This window comes from Haliotis cracherodii, unplaced genomic scaffold (genome assembly GCF_022045235.1).
Source record: "Haliotis cracherodii isolate W230 unplaced genomic scaffold, xgHalCrac1.p SCAF_2, whole genome shotgun sequence".
NCBI lineage: Eukaryota > Metazoa > Mollusca > Gastropoda > Lepetellida > Haliotidae > Haliotis > Haliotis cracherodii.
The window spans coordinates 58217514-58232975 of record NW_027266275.1 but is presented as its reverse complement, the minus strand read 5'-3'; the positions used below and the strand labels follow the sequence as shown (position 1 = coordinate 58232975).

At 38.9% G+C, this 15462-nt stretch overlaps 1 protein-coding gene across 2 annotated transcripts in view; it reads right to left on the bottom strand.

The window, feature by feature from the left end:
• Positions 1 to 5869: 5869 nt before the first annotated feature.
• LOC139468284 (zinc finger SWIM domain-containing protein 8-like) overlaps positions 5870 to 15462 on the bottom strand; it is a 55733-nt gene continuing 46140 nt past the window's right edge. For both annotated transcript variants that reach the window (XM_071250154.1, XM_071250155.1), the window contains exons 19-22: positions 15057 to 15340; positions 13343 to 14575; positions 12108 to 12285; positions 5870 to 11243 (exon numbers count right to left, since the gene is read on the bottom strand). In XM_071250154.1, the coding sequence (XP_071106255.1) occupies positions 11027 to 11243; positions 12108 to 12285; positions 13343 to 14575; positions 15057 to 15340 (1912 nt within the window). In that variant the 3' untranslated portion in view covers positions 5870 to 11026. The remainder of the gene's footprint in view (positions 11244 to 12107; positions 12286 to 13342; positions 14576 to 15056; positions 15341 to 15462) is intronic.

Genomic DNA, 15462 nt, shown 5'->3' with positions numbered 1-15462 from the left:
TAACAAGGGGTGGATCAAGCCATCAGGATTTCCCGATGTGTTGAAAGAGCAGTGAGATCGATGGGTTCAGTGTTGTCTTTCATGTACAATGGTGCCAGCGCTGGAGATGTGAACCTCACGCCTCTTAGTTTGTGTTTAATCACAGTTCGCTTGTCCAAGCCTTCTGTCAATTCATTTTATTTCTGAACAACTCTTTTATTATAAATATCCCCGATGGTCCTCATTCTTATTGGCATTATTTTCTGTGCTGAATTTTTAATTTCTCGCTAACAGAATCCAAAAATAACCATTGTTTCTAAATTAGCCGTGATACTCTTATTTAACAAGTGAACAGTTCACGGCTATTGTAAGCCTATGTTAAAGTATGGGAGCTACGATCATCTTGAAATGTGTTTATATTTTATGCCGAAATTTCAGAAAAATGTGTTTTTTTTATAAGATACATTAACTGTACGAAATGTGGTTCATAAATGTCAGATGAAAAGTAGAAAGTGGTGTTTATATTTATAAAATATATAAAAAGGGTCAAGGGTCGCCCCGGGGATCTTCTGTGTTATCCATTCTTTGCATTCAGGGTATGTAGTATTTGAAAGCATGAACATAACGAATTTTTCATTGATTGTCTGTGCCAGAAGGTTTGATAGTCAGTGTTTTGAGAGTGGATGTTTCTGTATACACATTGCCAGTGTGCAAATTAAGATGACCATCTCATCTCAAGTCAAATTGACTGCGGTACAAAAATGTTAATTTTTCGTAAATACCTTCAGAGCTCCGGATCAGCTTTTGGTGTCGTGGGTATTTTACCAATGCATTTTAAAATCATTGGGTATCAGTAATTCTATCTGGGTATTCAAATTTCTGTTCCCCACTAGTTTTTACACATGTGGGTATTTAAGTTAATATTTAAAAAACACTATTCATCCAGTCCCTGCAAACTGGTGTCGTGTGGGTTCGAGAGCTTTATAGGACTCAAAAATACCACGATACTTCCACAAGAAAGTGTGATGGCAAATGATCATGATGTAACTGTCATCGTGGAGTTTGGCAAGGTTGACGGAATGCCCGTTTATAATTTCAAAAGAAGTTGCTGATTTGCTAATCGAATACGCGGGGTTACTTCACAATATTTTGATGATACGCACAAGTTTTATTATCTGTAATGTTCGTTGCGTATTTGATACGCTTGGATTTTATTTTACTGCGTATTTCCGCATTTCTGATACGTATTTTACGCAGATACGCAGCTTATCTGGATCTCTGTATCTATACTGTGCACGGACGTTGGAATAAGTGAAAGATAGTTTGACTGCAAGACATGTTCAGAAATAAGATGTATATAATCAATTAAAACAGACATACATATGACCCATCAGTACAATACAGTTATTTCAAATCAAGGAAACATTATTTAACTAATAAATTTTCATTAGGAAAAATAATTTCAGATACATAATATATAAATACTTTGTTCGCCTGATTGGATTTTTGATTGAATACTTATTGTATTTGAGAACATTTATTGTGGAAACAAAACAATCAGTACAATGTATCTGTCTGTGAACACTTGCTACATACATTATTTCAGGTGTTGTCGGGTAGCCTAGTGGCTAAAGCGTTCGCTCGTCACGCCGAAGACCCGGTTCGATTCCCGACATGGGTACAATATATGAAGCCCATTTCTGGTGTACCCCTTCGTGATATTGCTGGAATATTGCTAACAGCGGCGTAAAACCTCACTCACTCACATACATTATTTCAGCCTCACGTTTTGTGGCATATTTGTAGATACTATAGCGTTCTGTGTTACACCTGTGTAAGCTAGAGGTTGTGTTCAGACTGAATGTACACGTATCAGTTCAAGGTATACAAGGAGGTGAATGACATGAATGATATAATATATTTTGAAAAGTATGTCCTGTGTTTGTCCTATTTCTGTCATTTATTTATTTGTTTTTAACGCCGCACTCTGCAATATTCAAACTATGTCCCAGCGGCCTGAAAATAATCGATCTGGGTCAGACAATCCAGTGATATCATGAACATGGATCCATGCAACTGAAATGCGATAACATACCATTGACCCAGTCACCTGACCACAGGATCCATTTAGTGGCCTCTTGCTACAATCATCGGATGCCGAGGACCTGTTTTCTTACCTTGAATCCGCAGCTGAACGTGTATGTTCATATATAGACTAAGTAATAACATGGACATGTTGTGACACGAGAGAATGAATACTGTTTCACCTTGCAAGCAGAAGTACTGTTTTTAAATGGGGGATACAAGTCAATACGGACCACGTTATTTGGTACCCCCTTGTTTTTAAATGGGGGATACAAGTCAACACGGACCAGGCAATTTGGTACCCCTTGTTTTTAAATGGGGGATAAAAGTCAACACGGACCAGGCAATTTGGTACCCCTTGTTTTTAAATGGGGGATACAAGTCAATACGGACCACGATATTGGTGCCCCTTGTTTTTAAATGGGGGATACAAGTCAACACGGACCAAGCAATTTGGCACCCCTTTGTTTTTAAATGGGGGATACAAGTCAACACGGACCAGGCCATTTGGCACCCCCTTGTTTTAAAATGGGGGATACAAGTCAATACGGACCAGGTACTTTGGTACCCCTTGTTTTTAAATAGGGGATACAAGTCAACACGGACCAGGCAAGCTGGTACCCCTTGTTTTAAAATGGGGAATACAAGTCAACACGGACCAGGCAATTTGGTACCCCCTTGTTTTTAAATGGGGGATACAAGTCAACACGGACCAGGTAATTTGGTACCCCCTTGTTTTTAAATTGGGGATACAAGTCAACACGGACCATGTACCCCCTGGGTTCTGAAGGAATACAAGTCAGGATTGACCAGAAAGTCTAATGCCCTGGTTCCAAATGGGGGATACATTTGTTAGGCCAAGTTATTGTTTTCTCGTTTATACATACAGCAAGCTGTTTACATTATACGGTATGCGCATCGGAATGTATAACAAAGCAACACACAATGAAGCAGCCCCCAGCAGCCATTGTACAAAGAAAAACATTCTTGGCTGTCAAATGTACAATATAATACCTTTTCAAGTCAACTGGGATAACGCCACTTTGTCAGTTATATCACGGTATGTCAACTTAATGTGAACGGAACGACCGCGCGTTTTACACAAGTATAGTTTTCTTCGTGTCTGGGAACAGATGGAAGCTTGACGGAGCCAGATCAAAGGAGTTCAAAGCACGTGGACTGTAACCATGGCAATGACTGATTTGTGCACTGGCAGCTCGTCCCGATGGAACAGCACGCCTTTTTCACCTGACCCCGTAATTGCCTCAAAAGTGCAGCACATTGTCTGGCATTTTGGAAGATATTCCACCATGGTGACACCCTCAGCAACCCAGACACGTGATGTTACCTTTCTAGCTGATGGGACAGTCTCTGCCTTCTTTGGTGGTGGTTTGTTTGTTTGTTTGTTGTTTAACGCCGCACTCCAGCAGTATTCCAGCTATATGACCGCGGTCTGTAAATAATCGAGTTTGGACCAGATAATCCAGTGATTGACATCATGAGCATTGATCCATGCAGTTGGGATACAATGACAGGGATCAACAAAGTCAGCGAGCCTGACCACCCGATCCCGTTAGTCTCCTTTTACGACAAGCATGGGTTGCTGAAGACCTATTCTACCCCGGATCTTCACGGGTCTCTTTGGTGGTGGTGATGATGTCCAATGCTGTTTGACTGCTGTGTGGACCTAGGTGGTGAACCCGGGTTTCATGAATAGTCACGAATCGTTGCAAGAACCTTTCTGGGTCAGCTTCAAAAAGTTAGATTATCACGAGACATGTCGTACCTGATGTGTTTTTGATCAGATATCATAATCCTGCGCACCGTTTGTCAACAAGACGGTAGATCTTAGCGGGGTGAACGTGTAGCTCTCTCGCTACTCGTGTTTCCGTCATACAAACTTCAATCATTCCCAATATTGGATGATGATTGTTTATGCCTAATCGGGGCATGGTGCATTCCCTTTTCAAAGAACTTCCGGACGTTTGAAGCCACGCTTTGCTTGTATGTTACCTTCAACAACCAACAGTCCATAGTGCACATGGAAAACGTGCATGTGCCCAGAAAGAGACGTTCTGGCTTGTCTGCCTCATGGCTAAGTGTATGTGTTCAGTGTTTGAATCCCAGGACGATGGGTGGAACGTTTCTAGACATACAATGCTATCAATGTATGTCTTTTGTTGTTAAAATAAATAACAGTTGTTGGAAATCACCGAGAGTTGGGAATCTGGAATCTGGAAGTTCAATCATGAGATGTGCGTCTATTTTGGAACTTATTAAGTTGACTCATCTGCACGTCAGATGTCACAAAATCGTGCAAATATTTCGTTAATATACAATATTCCAGTTATTTCATAGCGTGTCAGCTTAATGTGGGAAGAAAGCCAAAAGTGATGCAGTTCTCAGTGGTTTCCCACCTTGGTGAAACCCAGAAGCACAGGTATGGTGCTGACAAATCACGGAATCTGGGGTGGGTGTGGAAGTGTGGGTTAGTTACCGGGATTCGAAACCACAATCATAGGTTTGTCAGGAATTGTACAGGGTAGAGTTAGTCTTTGCAAGAATCACTCTGACTTAAGTTAATAGATAATTTTTTGCCAACTAAAGCAGTGTAATTATTATCATCTTCGGTTATTTTTGTATGCTTCCAGTAAAACCTTAGCTTTAGTTGTCAGGAAATATTTGATAAAACGAGATGTCAGGATCCATGTTCCATCGAAGCTAAATCTTGGCTTCGCAGCAGCGCTATTACCATATAAACATAATATAAATGTCATTAGTGTATTTGAGAATAAATATATTGCAAGTGATTCCGTGACATTTGATTGGCTAAACAAGCAGTTGGTTTTGCGTTTGTTTCCATAAATCCACCCCAAGTCAGACCATACCAACTATTGGCCTAGTTTCCCAAATGGCTGATAATGGCATGGCCGGGGCTTGCATTGCAAAAATAATGCAATTGATTGTATATTTTTCGGTTCATTCAAGGACAACGACAACATGTGTCATCTACAACAGTTTAACCAAAAACAGTTGTATATATCAAAGCAGACAAAAATGAGCCAGATTGATAAACATTCCAGGTGTAGGAATACATACTGTGGCGTGACAGAAATCAGGTGATTGTTTAATTTATGCACATAATTTGACACGCCCACAAAGTAGCCAATCAACTGAGAGTAGTTCGTAAGACCTGTCAATCGTGGCTGTTTCAAATGACATGGTCAGTTAGCGCCAGATTCAAACATTAGTTGCTTGAGAACGGGAAGAAATGAAACCCGAAGACATGAAATTTGAGGAACCCAGGCAAGCGGAAAAAAACCAGGCCAGTCATCCTGCACGTTTGCTGTTTCATTCCTTCTCGGCCTTCGGTCTCAATGGGTACCGTAGTTTGGGCAATGAATATGCGTGAATTGCGCTAAATGTCCTGTGCATGACAATACAGGTGAGCATAAGGGAATTCCCTTGACTGTAACATTGGGATTCCCTGACATTCCGTAGTAATAAAAGTAGTCCGCTTCTGTGGGCGTGGCTTAACTTTATATTTATTGGGAAATGAATGCAATAACACGTGACCAATTCAGCTAATTAGAATGCAGGAAATAAAATGAACACAACGAAACACTGTACATTCACAGATTTTGTATCACATAATTTTTTGTGTTATAATATGATTAAATAAGTAGTCTTTGAAGTTATCATTGTTGACATATTTATTCATGAGAAATGATTTCAATATGTGTTGGAAATATCAACGTAAATAACAGTATGCACACTTAGTAAAACAAAGACTCTCTGAGGTTGTTGGACAAAGTTCTTTATTGAAACAAAGTTATCATCACCAAATTCACAGACACAAACAGTACAAGGCTGATAGAAACAGCATATTCAACCAATAAATTAATTGACAGGAACATATTTTAATACTGTCTAAAGCAGAAATCAAATGAAGCAAGCAGTGACTGTTTTTACGCTGTTTTCCAGCTCAGTAATGTTACAGAATGGAGGGTACAAAATGAGGGTCGGCCATGACCCTGGGTTCAGTGGCTCAAGATATTTCTGGTTTCAAAAATCATTTACTTTCCCAAATGTGTCCTTAGGTGTAGTTTTCTTACAGTATGATCATTTCTTTCTTCTGAAGAAAATGAATGTTGTTAGCCATGATGATTGTCAACCATATTCTAATCGTATTTACTCAAATACATAAGAAAGGAGCCAACATTGACAAAAGCCACTTCCTTCAAACAAATTAACAGTTAAGTTATTGAGAAGTTAAGGAAGCATAATTTAATGTGAAGAAGCAGCGTCACAGAATAAATATTAGCTTATATCATGAACATCTTTATACATGTCACATTGAAAATGAATGGCAGCCATGAAAATTTATAAACAATGAGCAGATTGAATAAAAGTTTAACAGTTCTTATTGTGATGTGATTCATCAACATTCGACGTAGAAGTAACACATTTCACATACTTAACAGGTCCATGACATAATTGCAATGATTTGCAGAACAATATAATCATGAAGTCATGGTAAGTTCTTTGAAACTGAGATAAAGAGATCAAGTAATTCTCAAAACATAGTTCAAAATGGAACATTGGACTGGCATCTTAATGGCACATGGGCTACCATGTAGCATCCTAGATTATCTGGTGTATTACATCTCCATTGTAGAAGGATAAATACCCTGGACCCATTCAGACCATGGCTTCATTACAGAAGTCATGTATCCACCTTCACTGCTCTTCTCTCGGAGTACAAAATTGTTCTCGCTTGTTAATTTGACAGAATGACTAGTTTTATCATCATGCTATTCTCATCAGGCTCTAAACAAAGCTATGGTAGAGAATGGGTCAAAGGTAATTATAAAAAAATGTCTGCAGATATTATACACTGGATTACCGAGGATGCAATATATGAACTCCACATTTCTTTGATTAAAGATTAAGTCATTGCTGGCTGTCTAAAACAATTAAATAAAATATGTTTTCCCAAGCTAAAATGCGTCTTTCACTTTAATTTTGAATTCAGATAAAAAATATTTATTTTGATAAGACCGTGTTTGTTAAGGTTTGAATTTCATCACTTGATGAAAATAGAGATAAGGATTACGTGATAACCTGTCAAACCATGTGCCATGTTCTCAACATTGCAACAAGACTGCACACATAAACAAATGAGCAATTCTGAGGAATAAATACACCAAAAAAATATATCAGCATCTACTTATAAAAATGATTAACTGGTAATTTGGAAAATGAGGATGACAATCAGAAATGAAGTAATTATTATTGCACTCATTCTTGTATTTAATTTGACAAAGATTTACATTCATTCAGAAATGACATTAAACATCAAATGAGAGTTATGATAACAATCAATGAAATATTGCTCAAATGGTCACTGATTGAAAGCAATGCTTACAACTCAAACCTGTTCCTTAGTATTCTTTTGAAAATTTGTACAATTGTTTACATCTTTGTGTTTTTTGTTACCTTGATATTATAAAATATAACATTTTATCTGGATTAAATTCCATCAACCTCTCCATGAATAGTGCAGTTATATGAAACTCCTGAAATCTGAAGATTAATAATAATTTCTGCATCGCAACTAAATGACCTTGAGACTAATAATCCTAATTTTGATTTCAAAGTCTACTTGAATTTCAAAATCAGCTATGAACATTTTAACAAATGACTTTCAAGAGAAAACCCCTGAAACGTATTTATGATGTTGCTGCAATTAATGGAACTAGTAACTACAATGTAGCCATCCAAATAGACGAGGAAGCAATAAAACAATCCTTTAAAACAACTTACAAGCACACAGTACAAAATGTGCATTAACAAATCTTCCTTTGAAGTCAACTTTCAAAATAAACTCTAATACGTTTTCTAGATTCCTTTGTAACAAGTGTTTGACACAGTTCATCCCTGGTCTTCTAGAACACCCTCTGAGTGAGCTTTTATTCCTGACTGAGGTTCATGGAAGCCTGGGAAGCTGGAGACCCTGTTGTGTCAATGGAAGATCACTAAGGAAGCGACAGGTGCTTGGAGCCTACTTTCACCACTTGCAATACATGAATGCAAAAGTCATACCATAAGCTGACATTGCAAACAGGGCTGTAGAGGCCGTCTCTCTGGACTCTCAGTGGCCTTGTTGCTGGATAGACACCCTTTTTTGATAATGGTTACTCAAATGAAAGGGTCAAGTTTAATCTAAATTGTCTATTTGTTAGAAAGGTTTAGTTTCAGGTATGGCATGGTTAAATATATACTGAGCAATAATGTTCTTTACTGGTGGAATCCTTCACAGAAATTATGCAGACACTATTTGTAGATAGAATGCTGAATATTTTGATTGCCAATTAAGTTAGGGAGTGAGTGGGGTTTTAACGCCACTTTTAACAGTATTCCAGTTATATCATGGCGTGTCAGCTTAATGTGGGAGGAAAGCCCGAAGTGATGCACGAGGATGGATATGGTGCTGACAAACCTAGAAACATCATAGGGGTGAACCCACTATCATAGATTTCTGGCGTGCCCAAGGGGCGCAACTCTGCACAGCGAATCGCAGACGACTGGGCCACCCATGTCCCCTGCCAATTAAGAACAATAACTTATCTTTTCAGAGTGAGCAAGTATGGTTTTACACAGCTTTTAGCAATATTCCAGCAATATCATGGCGGAGGAAACCAGAAATGACTTATGTTTTTAGAAATAAATTAACTAGAAGAAATTTTATCATAGACAAGCATGTCCCGAACAGTTTTCCTGTTGCATGTCCAATTCAGTGAGGAAATCTTTCTATATGCAAGCAAGACGATCCTAATGGGCACTACTGCCCTACATGGGATAAGTGAAAACAACATATCGTCAAGCATTTGTCACAAGAATTTCCCATCCACCATGTCTTTACTTCTGAGGTATAGAATGGACACACTCTAAATCTTTCACTCATTACATGGAAAGGTCACACTATCTGTCAACTAACAAGTTTTCAACATCAACATACTCAATAATCTAATTTGCAGAAATTAAGAAATTTCAGCAACCTGATAATGTTGAGTCAAATGACAAAGTCTGATCAATATCTTTAAACATTTGAATGTTCTCACTACATGTGCACATTTGTATTTGATTTATCAGAATAACACATTCTAAATAAATATATTCTTAATACGCAGGTAACTTAATTTAGGATGCACAAATGTTGATTTTGAATTCAAAATGTCTCAGAAATAATACAACATATGTCCTAGAACTGCTAAAAGATCTATATGCGGATTCAATTGTCACAAATAAACAAGTCACTAATGGTTGACAGCATACAAAAATAAATCAATCCTGCAAAGTGTAGCAAGCTCTACACTATTTTCACAACGCTGCAGTATTTTAAATTTGTATGTGTGATACCTCAACATGATTTTTTGCATAGACATTTAGACAACGGATGAATCATGAAATTTGAATAGTAGATTAAAATGTGTTTGGGCAAATGAACCTGTTGTTTTGAATAGTTTTGCATAGGATTTAAAATATTACTTTGCATATCAGATATTTAGTCATAATTAACTTGGACTGACACTAATCAATGTTTCACTTATCCCCATAGTTGAGGAATAGTTGTTTGGAATTGAACTGAAACAATATCAGAATATTATAATTATTATTTGAGTTCCTAGTGAAGTGTTGGAAATGTTACTTCAGTATGAATGGAATAGCAGTTTAAAGAGATGCAATCTAAATGGAATGTGAAGAAAGATTTAGTAATACATTATGGCTGATATATAATTTATGCAAAAAGCACTATTACATGTGTCTGGAACATTTCGATCCCATTTACAGCATGTAAATATTTTCTTTCGAAGAAAGACAGTTCACTTAACTTTTTTAACATTCAGCAAGTAATTGTTTCCATAGAGGAGTCAACAGGACAGCTGTTTCCTGTGAACGAGTGATGGCTTTGTGATGAGAAATAATAATTTCAGTTTCACTGACACGATTCGTTTCTATGTATATATTTGGTGATGGCATTGATAAACAGTATTTTGTAGAACAAGAACCCCAATGGGTAATAAAATAAATGTAGAATAGTCTTTGTCTCTGTATACAGAAGTCAACAAAACAATTTCACATTGAGTTGTATGCTCCGACACAACCTGAACCCTATGGCGAATACTGAGATGATATTAACAAACCCTGTTTCTACAATGATCTCATTACAAATCTTATGCTGTCTGAAATCAGTAAAAAAAAAAGTGTGACGATAATCTACATATCTTGTTTCAAAATTATTAAGTGACCAATCTTTGGATATGTAAAATAATGCTTTATTCAAAAGATCATAATAAAGCTGTAAATACAACAACAGAATATGAAATTGTTCTGTAGAAATTGTAAGATATGGCAAAATAAGGAATCAACATTCAACAGATGCAAAGAAAACATAACCAATAATATCTAAAGATCAATGAAATCAAACTAATGAATGTATAAAATATGATTAACAAGGGTATATAAATATGGAGTTTAAATACACATGACGAAAAAGGAAAGGAAATAAGATGAGGAAATACAGGTGAATGCTGAAAACGCTCAACAACTTAACAGCTTATTAAGCATTTTTCAAAAATACTCTTTAAATTACTTTCTCACAATCTAAAATAACATGCAGAACAGATACAATGTTTTAAGTACGTTAAAATTCTAACAATTACTATTCATAATACATGTATATATACACTTCCAAGAAGTGCCTCACAAAGTGTGCATTCACTTCCCGTCACACACAAAAATCCTGGCAGTTGGTTGGTAAATTTTTTATATATTTTTTTTGTATTTTCATAGACAAAAAATAACAGGACTTCATTTTTGCTACAAATATAAGTCATTATCATCCAACATCTGAACACAATATCTGAACTACAATTGACTAAGGACCAAGAACCTGTCGTCAAACACTGCCTGTAGCTAGACCTCCCATGATCTTCTGCCATAGATCTTTGCGACACGATTTTGAGCGTCGCAGGCTTTGAAGAAGTTCATTAAACTGCACGACACCACCTGGGGCCATGAAGAATGCATTACGGGCGCTGCAGATTGTGCTGACGAAGTCGTCATAGTCAGCATATGTTATGTGATGAATTCTCTGATGGGCACACTGTATGAACCTGCAATAAAAAGACATAGGTCAGTAACCTCTTAAAACAAAGCAACTTATGATCATTTAAAGGACTGGACATTTAGTATGGCTGAATTTTTGGCATGGACTGAATCTGGGGCATCAATGTATTGGGTGGTGTTAATGTACTTCATATCACTTCATGTGGGAGAAACGTTTTACTAAAACCACACTCTGCAATATTCCAGGTGTAAGAGTGTGGCTGTAAATAATGGAGTGTGGACCAGATAAACCAGTGATTATGTTATGAGCAACGCCAACAAGGCATGTTGACATGCAATCAACCAAGTCACTAAGTCTAACCATCTGATCGATTAAGTCAACTCCTACAACAGGCGTCGGTTGTAGGTGACTTATTTTAGCCTGGAATCCCCCCGCATCTGACACAGGTCACAGGTGTTAACCAATTTGGTTAAATCCAAGAAGTAACAGTGCTGTCAAACCAAGGATCATAATAAGGGTGAAACAAATATTAGAATCCTCGATCAGCAGTTCCTGGCATAGCCAAGGGACAATACTCTGCACCGTGAATAGGGGGGCTCAGGAATAGGCCACCATTGGAATAAATCAACAACAGGTAAAACCAAATAAGGAGGAAGAAGAAAGGAAAAGTTAAATTAATAACGTCAATGAACACCTTTATACAAAAAAAGTCCCAAGATTGGTTAACAAATATCAAAATACATAAATAAAGAGATATCCTCAAACAAACACTCTGAATCTCCTTTTATCAACTACAGAAAAGACATAAAAGTAGCTGTGACTTAAAGTTGGTTCAATCTTGGCTTAACAGTATATCTTGATACTTGGAACAATGTTTATGAATAACAGTGGTTGGGGAGAAAGTACTGACATCTGCAGACACTTCTGGAACATGGAGTTGAGGATGTTGGATCTAAGCTGACTAGGCACATGGGCTTGGTTGTTCCTGGCCAGGAAGCGGGCTGCCTCGGATGCTAGGTCATACAGGACGAAGGGGCTCACTACAGCATTCACTGCACTGGCACAAAACTGCTGGAGAGTTGACGTTCCTGCAAATACAAATACAACTGTATTACACATCTTGAGATTTTTTGAGAAAGTAAACAATAATAAGATTTAAAGTTAATGATTTTTTCAGAAAATAAACTGTGAATAAGTTTGGATCAAAAGGGAACTATACTCCACTATATGGGTCCTATTCCAGATGTAGATGATGTATACTACTCAAAAGAAGTTAAGGACCAGTCAATTGTTTCACATTACTATAGTTTATCTGTCATGCCATGACCTATACACTGACGTAGTATGAAAACTGTGTGATCCTTGACCTCTTTTGAGCAGTAAACTTGCACCATGTGTGAAACTGTGTTTTGGAGTTAGCCTTAGACCGATTTAAATACCGGTAACAACATTTCAGTGTGCAGAGTGCAGACACACAAAATGGGATTCACATGACATGAATCAAACTAGCTTGGACAGACAATTTGCCTAAGCCTAGTTTCCCTTTCATGCTGGGAGCATGTATGGGAGATAAACAATATTATTTGAAACAAACTAAAATTTGTTTTACTGATAGGAGGCCAGATAGACACAATTTTTATGGAAAACAACTTCTTCAATACTGTAAAAAGCTGGAACATTGGAATAAATGATTTAACAAGCAATGTCTTTCATGTGCTGGATCACCTTGACAAGTGACTGAATGAGGTTCCATGTCGCTTTTATCAATATTGTACCCATACCACTTAGAAATAAGAGTGTTTGTTGTTTAACGCCGCACTCGGCAATATTCCAGCTATGTGATGGCGGTCTGTAAATAATCTAGTCTGGACCAGACAATCCAGTGACTGACATGATAACATTGATCTAGGCAATTGGGATAAAATGACACGCATCAACCAAGTCAGCCGGCATGACCATCTGATCATGTTCGTCGCCTCTTATCACAAGCACAGGTTGCTGAAGACCAATTTTAACCCAACAATTCAAGAAATAAGCGTGACATGCCTATGTTGGAAACCAATCATGTAGACTAACTCAATCTTTATCCTCCATGCCCCAAGCATGCCAAGACCAATATCACTGAAACAATCTCCGTGAACTAACCTAGTTTGATGGCTATTGCCAGGAGCCATTTGACATCCTCCCCATAGGGTGGGTTCCGAGCATACTTTGTCTGAGGGCGGTCGTCATGGACTCGACGAGCAAGTGTCTCCATAGCCGACATGCCCACCCTGAAGGCTGCCATCAGGTACTTGAGCTGCTCCTGATTGTGTACAGGGGGCTGGGCGGCCGGCTGGGGACTGGCGACTGCGATCTGACCCATCGTCCCAGTGGAGGCTGTGCTAGTGGTCGGCTCCAGCTGGTGGAGACCGTGGATGTGACTGGAGATAGGGTTGGAGATGTTTTGGACTGTTGCCACTTGGCAGTTAGCTCCAGCATAGATGGGAACAGCTGGGGTGATTGGTCGGATGTGGGTGGCAGATGTGTGATACACTTGGGAGTGTCCAGACATGTTCTGGATGTTGCCGTATGGAGCCTGGTTCTGGTAGTACTGCGTCACGTAGGCTGGATGGATACTGTGAGGGTGTACTATGTGTGGCTGTGAGTAGTGGCTGAAGGCAGCAGCAGGCACTTGTTGAACATAACAGTTATTATAGTGTTGTACATATGCTTGAGGTAGCTGTGCATGGTGAGGACCAGTCTGTGGAATAGCATAGGGGCTTAGTACAACGGCCTGGTGTGCCACAGGATTGCTGCTATGGGTCAGGAGCTGAGGACTAGCTGTAGCATTAGCTTGGCTCTGGGGTGGGTTGTGGTTATAGGGAAGGACTGGGTGGGCTGAGGGGCTATTCCTGTCTGGGTTGTTAGCCACAGGCTGGACAGGAGCAGCAACAACAGGAACAGCCACAGGAGCCTGATTTTCGGGCTCCACTCGAACTGTCCTGGCAGCGCTGGCACAGACATCCACAGCTTCAGATGATGACTTTTGTGCAGCTTCTTCAGATAGTTCATGCCAGTGTCTGGCCACATCGAAGAGGACTTCGGGGAACACACCCCCTCCCTCTGCTGCGGTCTCCACAGCCAGACACGCCTTCTCCAGCATCTCCTGACTCTGTTCCTTACACTGGAACAAGGCTCGCTGCACCTCTGTAGGGTTCAGGGCATGGGCATGTGGCAAGCATGACAAAGCAAGCTCTGCTGCAGTTTTTGCCATGTTGGGGTCACGCCCTCTTGCAGCTCTGTCTGCAAGGGAGGCCACCTCCGGAGGAGTCAAATGACCCTCCCATGTATCAATCAGTATCCTGATTGCTGCGCTGCCAATTTCCATGGCTTGACCTACAACAATAATGTAGCATTGTTACAATACTTAGAATTTATTTTACTCCATTTTCATCACATCAATTGAATTATTTAATGTCATACTGACAAAAAATTTAATTGTTTTGTCTGACACCTTGATATTTCTTTGAATATACAGATTAAACTACATTTATTGTAAAACTAATCAATCTTTAAGACGTGTAGCTGCTTACTTGAAAACCAATATTTAATAGATCTCACATTTACAAATTTTAAAAAAATGAAAACCTTATTTTTTCATAAAAAGTTCTGTTCTGTTTATTTGTTGTTTATAACAAGGCTGCCTGTAAATAATCAACTCTAGACCAGATATACCTTGACCCTACAAGAATGCTAAAGGATGACAAGATTGGTATGCAAGTACCTATTCACAACAACCAGTAAAGTTTGGATAGCGTGACAGTAGTATAAAGGTTTTGCAGCTAAGATACATTTGATATGGCCACAACATACACACCTGTGATCCAAGACACATGGGAGGAGTAAGTTCTAGACAGCCAGTTGGGTGCCACGCAGTTGCTGAGTCCAAGGGCATACAAGCCAATCTGGAACGCACATAGATGCAGGTTCCTGTGTGGACCATGCTGGTTGTTGCTGTTGGAAGGCTGTGTGAAGAGTGACGTCGAGCTGTTACCCCCTGCCTTCATCAACACAGTCTTAGCAAGCTCAAACATGAAGTGGGCAGAAGCTTCACTAGGCTGATTGGGCACTGTTGGCATGATGCGGTTCTTTCCCTTGTACCTGGAACAAGATTAGGTACATTGATTGATTGTCTGTTGTTTAACACCACATGCAATGTTAAACGCAATATTCCAGCTATATGATGGCAGTCTGTAAATAGGTGAGGTGAAATGGGGTTAAAT